General features: G+C 47.3%; 1 protein-coding gene across 1 annotated transcript in view; it reads left to right on the forward strand.

Moving 5' to 3' along the window:
- FGFR3 (fibroblast growth factor receptor 3) overlaps positions 1–7,733 on the forward strand; it is a 43,713-nt gene extending 35,980 nt beyond the window's left edge. The window contains exons 9-17 of the mRNA XM_009643218.2: positions 141–289; positions 381–502; positions 1,720–1,830; positions 1,987–2,177; positions 3,584–3,706; positions 5,297–5,367; positions 6,792–6,929; positions 7,377–7,482; positions 7,569–7,733. Coding sequence (XP_009641513.1) covers positions 141–289; positions 381–502; positions 1,720–1,830; positions 1,987–2,177; positions 3,584–3,706; positions 5,297–5,367; positions 6,792–6,929; positions 7,377–7,482; positions 7,569–7,733 — 1,176 coding nt within the window. The remainder of the gene's footprint in view (positions 1–140; positions 290–380; positions 503–1,719; positions 1,831–1,986; positions 2,178–3,583; positions 3,707–5,296; positions 5,368–6,791; positions 6,930–7,376; positions 7,483–7,568) is intronic.
- Positions 7,734–9,847: the final 2,114 nt, after the last annotated feature.

Here is a 9,847-nt window from a genome sequence, read left to right on the forward strand (position 1 = left end):
GGGGAGCAGATTTCCCATTTAGAAATGACCAGAAAAATGTCAGTGGGCAAAGATGGCTCAAACCCCTTCAGTGATCCATCTCAGGCACTGCCTTCCCTGGGAATACAGTTGGCAATAACACTTCATTTGCTCTACCCAAGCAGGTGTCGTTGGAGTCCAACTCTTCCATGAATTCCAACACGCCCCTGGTCCGGATCACACGTCTGTCCTCCAGCGATGGGCCGATGCTGGCCAACGTCTCTGAGTTGGAACTGCCTCCTGATCCCAAGTGGGAATTGGCACGCTCTCGGTCAGTTAGCCCACGGGTCAGGGTCCCCTTGCCTCCCGGGAGTGTCACCACCCCAGTACCCACTGACACGCCTGCTTGTTCCTCCCTCCAGCCTGACCTTGGGGAAGCCGCTCGGCGAGGGGTGTTTTGGCCAGGTGGTGATGGCAGAAGCGATTGGGATTGATAAGGACAAGCCAAACAAGGCCATCACGGTTGCCGTCAAGATGTTAAAAGGTACGGGGAGTCCAGGGAGGGTAGAACAGCTGGGATTTCCTCTCATTCACTCTCTTTTAAGTCTTTTATATGAACAGTTACAATAGAAGAAAGCAAGAACAGCCTTTCTTCCCCTTCACCCACGTAGCCTGGGGGTGAGGGCTGTCTCCTTTAAAAGTGCAAATCCCATCAGGAAGAGGGAATAGGAATTAACCCATCTCTCTGCCAAGGGGTAATAGCATCCCTGAGAAGAAGGGGAACCCCCTGCACTTCCAGCCAGCTCCATGAATCAGCCCGCTCCTTACTCCTCCCATAACCGGTGCTGCCTGTCCCAGCAAAAGCTTGTGCAACAAGCTCAGGTAGAGTTTGCAGGAATTCGGTTGACATTCCTTCTTGAAGAGTTTGTTCATTGAAGAAACTCAATCCCAAACTCCTGAGAGGTTAAAGGGAGGCCAAAAATGAGGGATTCACTGGGCACCTCCGGGTGAGTCTCTGTTTCCCATCCTTCCCCCGCGCACGATAACCACGGACGCCAGACGGACAAAGTCACCCCGAGGAGCTCAGCTGGAGCAAGCAGGGTGGATGCTCTGAGGGCGAGCAGTGTGGGTCTGAGGTTACTTCACGAAAATCTTTCTTATCAGAAAAGAATTCTTTTAATTTACATTTCGAGAAAAGAATTCTGAAGTTGCTTTTGGAAGGAGGAACGTTTCCATCTTTCCAAACCAAAGCATTCATTTGGGGAGGTTTTTTCCCCCCATTTTTCTACTTTTGTAGAAAAACCGCAGCTTTCCGTGCAAAAAACCCCATTCCTTCCTCCAATCCCTCTCCCAGCTCTGACTTTCCCCAGTCCTTAACTCTTTGCCCCAGGAGATGAGGGAGAGATAAAATCAGAAGGAAAATGATGCCAGGTACCAAACCTGACTTTTTCTCTTTAATACTAATCAGATGAAACAGAAGAGGAAAGGCTTTATTGATTTCCGTATGAACATTTCTCTCCCATCTATTTGTTTTTTCTTCTTGAACAAATATTCTCCTTTTTTTTGAGATAGTATTTTTTTTGTTTTTATTTTGATTCTTCTTCCCAAAGTAGAAGAAAAACAAACACTGCCATATTTTGAGTACTGTTTCCCTATCAAAGCCCTGCATGGCTTTGATACGCAGCAGTTGTATTAACTACTTCACAAAACACTTCAATTTCTTCCTGACCTTTTTTTGTTCTCCTCCCTTGCTTTCTCCAGATGATGCCACAGACAAGGACCTTTCCGACCTGGTCTCTGAGATGGAAATGATGAAGATGATTGGGAAGCACAAAAACATTATTAACCTCCTCGGTGCCTGCACACAGGATGGTACGTAGCGAAGCAGCCCGGTGCTCGCAGGGCCGTGGCAGGCTCAGGTTTGACTGTCCCTTCTGAGTAATTACTCACCGGCCGCCCAAAATGTCCCAGATGAGGTTTGGTGGCCAGCTGTTCCTCTGCTGGATGCTGATGTGCTCTCGCTTGCAGGACCGCTCTACGTGTTGGTGGAATACGCGTCGAAGGGGAACTTGCGGGAATACCTCAGGGCACGTCGCCCGCCTGGCATGGACTATTCCTTCGACACCTGCAAGCTGCCGGAGGAGCAGCTGACATTTAAAGACCTGGTTTCCTGCGCCTACCAGGTGGCCCGTGGCATGGAGTACTTGGCATCTCAGAAAGTGAGTTGAGAAACCTCATTTGGTAGAAGTGCCGGTCAGACCCGTGTGTTCAAAGGCATGCAGTGTTCTCTGTGTGTGTAGGACAACTCAGGCAAAGCAATGCAGGCTTCTCCCTTTAGAGACCAGATTTTTCAGTATCTTAGGTTTTTTGCAGAAGGCTTCAGGTGTGTGCAGAAGTTCCCATACACTGGCTGCATCCCTGAGCCACGCAGCTGCACAGCCCTTGCTGTCACCTGCAGGCCTGTTAGCATCCCCAAAACGCATACAGCATCCCCAAAATGCATACAAAAGCACAGGCAACCCAGACCTTGGTGCAGTTCCTCAGCAATGCAACCTCTGCCACTCAGAGAGAGAACTAGCTTCAGATGTGCAGTCCCAAGGCATGGGCAGCAGTGGTCAGGGTGAGCATCGCACCACGTTGTGAGCTTCCACCGTGGGAGACATTACTTTAGACAGCAGTCAGGAGCTGCGTGAACCCCTGTCCCCCTCATCTTCCTTCTGAGATCACGAAAGATGCAGAGCACCTACGAGGAAGCCGAGACCCTGCGTGTAGCTCGCGTGTCTGCAGCTGTCACCAGCTCGGTGAGGAGCAGAGCTGGTGTTGGATTTGGCTCGATGCGTGGCCATGCCCAGGATGCTCCCTGGGGAGCACTTTGCTGGCATTGAGCCGGCTGCTGCGTTTGATTGCATCATGGCCTGGGATTAGTCCTGATGTACCCTGACATCAGCGAGTGGAGAATCGGGCTGTGGGTTCAGGAAGGTGTGCACCAGCCGGCGTGACCTCTTCTTGCGGGCAGGGTGCACCACGGCAGGAGCGAGTTCAGCTTCAGATGTCAGACTGTGTTTGTCCTGTGACCGGTGGATGGTCCGTGGTGGCTTTAAACTCCCTCTCTGCACAGCGCAGGCTAACTTAGCTTCTTTCTCAGCTAACAACTATGGTGTTGGGGGTTGGACTATATGACCTTTAAAGGTCCCTTCCAACCCAAACCATTCTGTGATTTGATGTATTTTGGATGTACTGGGGATATCTTTGATGATTTTTTTCCTTCAAACATCAGCCTGCACTCCTTTTCCTGGAGGAAGAGCAGGGCAAAAAGACAGCTTCATGTCCCAGTAGGCGCCCACAGAAGAGGAGGGTTGGGTTTCTCATCTGTGCATCCCCTGTGGAGAGAAAAGACGCGTGGCTGTGTCAGCGCCGAGGCTGCCGATTAGGTGTTGCTAAGAGGTGGCTCACACCGAGCATGCATGATGGGGCAGTGACACAGAAAGCGAGAAGTTAAGCAGTGCCCACAGCTTTATGAGCTTGGGAGTCAATGAAACGGCAGCTTATAAACCACACGGTGCTGTTGGTTCCAGGCGCAGGCAGCTAACAAGCCCTTATTTATTGACTTGCTCACCTTTCACAGTGCATTCATCGCGACTTGGCAGCCAGGAACGTGTTAGTCACTGAAGACAATGTGATGAAAATAGCTGATTTTGGCCTCGCTAGAGACGTTCACAACATCGACTATTACAAGAAAACCACCAATGTAAGTACAGAGCTGCCAAGCACGTGCAGTTCTCCTTCTGGCAGGGAACTGGGCCATCCCTGCAGCAACTGGCCCTGTCCCACATCTCCCTTTCTAGAGAGGCTTAGGAGGACAAAATCTGCTGGTGGCCTCACCCCGTGAGGGGCTGTAGATAGGATGGCCCCAGGAGTCCACCCGCCATCTGTTTGCTTCCTGACAGATACTGCTGGTGCTAGCAGCCTGTTGAGAAGTCTTGGCTCTGGCCAGGAGGCTCTAGACTAAGAGAAACCAATGGTTTTACCAAAGGGCGATGGAGCCCTTTCCAGTCTGCTTCACTGTGTTCATAAAGGTCCCAAAGAGACAACTTCTGTCCCACCAGGGCCCTTGACAGAGGAATGTCACTTTTTGTATACATGGAGCTCCCTGGCTTTCATGCATTTCTTTCTCCTTTTTACAACTCAGCTCCTTGGCTCCACTGCCAAGGGTGAGAAGATGGTCCCAGACAAGGGCCAAGTCCTGGAGCCATTGATATTTTCTGTAGAGTTGAATCTACAAATGAAGGGCTGGAGAGAATACCTGCATCTTGGTTCAGAGCCCTGCAGCAGATGTTTAGCTCTGAGCAAAAGCCACAACTACAACACAGCGCAGAGATGGCAGAGGTTGAGGGTATTGCAGAACCTGAGGGCCTTGCGACTGCAAGAGGTCTAAATGTCCAGGCAGCCCACCATGCCTATAGTGATCCTGTCCAATATCATATCAGAAATCTTTCTTAATTGCTGGGATTTCTTAATCATAAATTAATAAAAATTTTTGGGACTTTAAATCGTACATCAGATGGATTTTCCCTGTTTGAGCTGTGTTGGACAGCTGGGAGCATAATCACATTTGTGCATCTTGCCTATGTCCCATCTCTAGTTGTCTCCCCCAGTGAGGCAGTGGGTCAGAAGAGGACAAAACCCTCCCATAGCCAAATTATGCCTCAGGCGTGAAACAGTCCTTTCTGACTCCCTCCACAGACCAAGCAAAGCCCAAAAGAATTATGATTAATCTAGTCTTTATTTCTCATATGTGACACAGCCCATGTTTATGACCCTGATGTAGGATGTTCCCTTGGAAACCCGGGATCAGGCCTCCTCCTTTAGCCTCCAGTGGGATCAGGATTTGATTCTTAGATCTAGGATCTGGCCCTTGCCTTCACTCTTGGAAGTTTCCCTCAAGTTCAGCCTAAGCAGGGCATGGACTTGGAGTCAAACTGCTTCTTCCAACCAAAGAGTTGTCCCATCCTCTGCTGCAGAGCTCACTGCATTTATGAGCAATGGATGCTGTTCCCATGCAAAGATTTAGATGCTCTGATATGTTAAACCTGCCTAGGCAGTGAAATACAGTCCTCTACAGAGAGCATTTACTGCAAAGATTGTCAGCAAAGATCCGGGGATCAAATGCTTTAATCTGTTTATATGTGGCCACTACTGCTTTGCCCAGTGACCGGGAAGGCAGATGTGGTTGTTAATGAAAATGTTTCAAACTGGATTAGAAAAGAAGATTCAGATGGTGCCGTTGTGGCTGGGGGAATATGCTGATGGGATGTTCCCATTGTCTTCCTAATTACAGGGTCGGCTGCCTGTGAAATGGATGGCTCCAGAAGCCTTGTTTGACCGCGTCTATACTCACCAGAGCGATGTGTAAGCACACCTTTTAAAAAAAAAAACAAACCACCTACAGTATGTTAAAGACAAATGTACTGCTAAGCACGAGCAGGGCTCATTCACTGCCGGGGCAACGGGAGATGCAAAAGCAAATGAACCGCTTCCAAGCTGCAGCTTTGTACACGTGGTTTTATTTTACTGTTATCTAGTTGCTTTCATCCGAGGAGGTCTGGTGAGCTGCTGAAAAATTATTGGAAGGCAGGCAGGTATTTCTTGTCCAGTTTATAGATGAGGAGATTCATCCTGCAGTCTAAAAAATCCTTGCAGAAAAAAACTCCATGGCAAAAAAATTGCCCTTGGCTTCCTCCACGCTTTGCCCCAGACACACACGCTTCAGCTGAGTACATGGGATGAGCTTGAAATACTCTGTCTGCTGTTAGTAGAATTGATCAGAGAATATTCAACAACTATATTCTCGGATTCATTTTGCTGCTTCATTTACTTGCCTTTACTTTACTTAATTCCGTCTTGTCTGTTTTGGTGCCTCTGCACGGTGAGCAGGCAGCAGAGCCCGCCCTACGTGTAAAGCTGTATCACAGCTCAGCGTCGCAAGGACTGAAGTGGCTCAGCATGTGAGCTGGCTTTTTTTTTAAATTCAGGATTTGGTCGATAATGGCATTTTTACAGTAATTCAGCAGCCAGCCTGCCCGTTCCTCAAGGCGCACCGCTTGCAACCGGACAAATGACTCTTTCTATTTCTGTATTTTTCACATACTTTGGCTTTTATTGATCTTAAATCATAGTTTCCATGCTTAGGTAATGCTGCAGCGGGCATGACAGATAAATCAAAGCTAGAGAACGGGAGAGCGAGCATGCATGGAAGCGAAACAGAGACAGATAATCCCTGTTTTTAAAAAGAAAACGAAGAAGGCAAAAGATATTTTTGAAAAAGAGGACTTTTTAACCAGAGCACAGCTGCAGGAGCGAAGTGTGTAACATTAGTGCTTTGCTGATTTTTGTTGGGGTATTTTTCTCCCAGCTTGGCCAGTGAAATGAGTGTTGTAACAAGCAAGTTTTGGTATCAGCTTGCACAATTAGTGGCCTGTGGTTCCAAGCCTGCAATTCAGTGAAGCTGTGCATGAATAATTTGATTTGTTCCATTCAGTGGAGCTGGTGGAAGACCTAACAAAGAGCTGGGGGTAATAGATGGGCTGTCACCTATCTGATTAAATGCTCATTTCAATTTCAGACTTGGTGCCTGGGATTTCTTTGCTATTGAGTTGGATCAGCAGAGATCTCCAAGTAACTAGTAAAAATGGCCTAGGCAATTAGTCATGCTATTGATGACTTTGTTAGCTATGCATGGCTGCACAGAAATAAAGCCGAGCGGGGAGGAGGGGATATGGGGGGGCTTGGAAAAAAACCTCATTGAATTTTAAAGATCTTTCTTTGGTTTCCAGCTGGTCTTTTGGAGTGCTACTATGGGAGATCTTCACTTTGGGAGGGTCTCCATACCCGGGAATTCCCGTTGAGGAGCTCTTCAAACTCTTGAAGGAAGGCCATCGGATGGACAAACCCGCAAACTGCACCCATGATTTGTGAGTGTGTGGTGGGGGGTGACCGCCTCGCCCCGCTCCCCCTGTCTTCTACGGCCAAAATGCCACCCCAGGCCATGGTTCAGGCTGGTGGGACATCCCCACCATGAGACTGTGGAGCTGGCAGTGGGTAGGTTTATCCACCCCGACACATTTCAGCTCAGCCCATGACTTGTTTGGCGGGTGATGGTTGGGGGTGCAGCTCTGGAGTGTCATCTTTAGGACGGTTCCTTTTCCTGCTTCAGTAGTGCAGATGCACATGATCAATAGTGAGGAGTGTGGCTCCACAAACCCCTCCTCCTCCCTCAGGCTGGCCACACAGCAAGGCCACCATGGCTGAAGTTGCGTTGGCCATAACTGTTCTTTCAGGCGATTTGGGGTGGGTGGGCAGGTGGGTGGGAGCTGCTTAGCCCCACCATGGGTGATGGTCCCCTCTCCCATCTCGTGCAGGTACATGATCATGCGTGAGTGCTGGCATGCCGTCCCCTCTCAGCGGCCAACCTTCAAGCAGCTGGTGGAAGACCTGGACAGGGTCCTCACCGTGACGTCCACTGATGTGAGTGTGGTAGGGTGGGTGCGGGGAGGGGTCACTCGGTCCCCAGCAGAGGGCACCCAGTGTTGATGGGCCTGTCACCCTGGCAGGAGTACCTGGACCTCTCGGTGCCCTTCGAGCAGTACTCACCGGCCGGCCAGGACACCCACAGCACCTGCTCCTCGGGGGACGACTCAGTCTTTGCACATGACTTGCTGCCCGATGAGCCCTGCCTGCCCAAGCACCCCCCCTGCAACGGCGTCATCCGGACGTGAGGACACCCCGGGCAGATGGACGGACGGACGGACAGGTGGGCAGGGTGCCCACGGAGGCGCGAGGGTGGGGCGCCAAGGATGAAAGCGTAGTGAAGGATCTTCCAGTGGAACTGCATGGTGGTGCCCAGAGATTTGTGGTGGTGTTGAGCTGTTCAGGGTAAAAAAAAAAAAAAATTAACTTCTTTGGTTTTTGGTTTTTTCCCGTTTGCTGTATAAAAAGTCAAGAAGCACTGTTTGGCCTGAAGGAACTAACCTATTGCCAAGATGATCTATCACACGTGATTTTTTTTTTGGTTTATTTTACATTTTTGGGGTTTTTTATTTTTTACTAAGCAGAATGTTGAACCTGGGGGACGCTGAGCTCCCAGCCTCCGCACTTGCATTTTGAGTGCCAGAGTAGCCGTTCTGTGCCTGCAATACGAAGAAGAGGAAAAAAAAACCCTTCCTTTTTTTTAAAAAAAAAAACACAAACAAAAAAAGTGTAAAGAATGTAGAAATTCTTTGCTTATGCAATCTGTACATGAACCTTTTTGGTGGAGCTGAAAAGCCACGTTGCCTGCAGGGATTCATATATTTATAAAAATATCTATATTTTTGTTGTCGTCGTTTTTATAGCTTCATGATCATATTACCCAGCTATATAGAAGGAATCCTTTTTGGAAGAAGAAGGAAAAAAAAAAAAGTAAAATGCAAATCATCATGGATAAAGGAAAAAAAATTGATAAAAAGAGACAGTCAAGTTATCAGAAATGGCGGTGCTTTGGCCAGGCTCGGCGGCTGCTGGTCCTTGCACTGGGCTGGGAGCGATGGGGCCGTGCCGAGGCAGGAGCAGACCCCAGGGAAGGGCAGAAAAAAAATCTCACATTTTGGGGTTTGCATAGTTTAGCTTGCCAAGGGTGAGTGGGAGGGGAGCAGCTCCTCCATCCGCCCCTCGACGCCAGCGGTTTGGCTCCATCTACGTGCAGCAACTCGGAGAAAGAAGTTACGGGTACCTGTAGGCAAGAGCCTTTAACTTATATCAAAAAGGTTTATTCCAGAGAATCTGTGTATATATCTATAAATATATCCTGTATATATATAAATAAATATATTAAAAAAAAAAAGAATGTATAATACTAATGCAACATAAAGCAGTACTGAGAGAGAGTCTCAAAATACGAGCATTGCAATCTAGGATATACTGATCTGGGTGAAAGAAAAGATTGTTTGTTTGTTTGTTTTATATCTTCACAGTTTTGTTTTAAAAATTGTACCTTAACATGTATATTTGTAAAGTTATTTATAGACATTAACATATCCGTTCATCGGTTTAAATAGCGTAGCGTTACTGTAAACTTTAAATTTCACCGAGTTTAAGGGTGTTTTTTTTTTTAACTTATTAAAAATGGAGAAAAAATATATTAATCAAGTTTTTCTTTTGTGTTTATGGGAAATATTGAAAGAATGTATAGGTGTACAGTCCTTTAACAAATTACATTTAATGTTATAAGTATATATATATATATATATGTATTCATTAAAAAAATATTAGTTTATCCTGGATTGCAGTGAGCAAAAGTAAGTTTATTTTTCACTACATCACCAGTGGTTAAAACCAAACAAATAGCAGCAGAGAGATGATTTTTACATATTTCAGAAAAACAGGGCCAAGAATTCTTCCATCACTTTAACCACTGTGCATTAAGGGGGCGTGGGTGTTTATTTTTCTATTTTCAAATGAAGGTATTCTTTGTGGTTGATTTAATAACAAGTATGCAGCAAAGCGAAATGTTGACTTTGGATGATGCGGGGTAATTTTTTTTCCCCCCTTTGCCAGTACCGTTGTATTTTGGGCTTCAGAAATGCCATGTGAGCAAAAGAGCAAGAAGAGGGACACTGTTTGCAGGAGAGGTGCGATGGCCGTGTGTTTCTTTTGCATCTTAACTCATTGGAAAATGCCAGTGATGCCTGATTTTCTGTGTTTAAAATGCTGTGCTATTTTGTTCCTCGATGTCGGATAGCTGTTTAAAAGCACAGGAGCAAACTAGGGAATTTTACCGTGGATCAAGCCGATAGGGGGGGAAATTTGGGCTGGGGGGGAGGTTGTGGATTGGGGTTTTTTTGTTGTTGTTCAG

This window comes from Egretta garzetta, unplaced genomic scaffold (assembly GCF_000687185.1).
Source record: "Egretta garzetta isolate BGI_Z169 unplaced genomic scaffold, ASM68718v1 scaffold107, whole genome shotgun sequence".
Taxonomy (NCBI): Eukaryota; Metazoa; Chordata; class Aves; order Pelecaniformes; family Ardeidae; genus Egretta; species Egretta garzetta.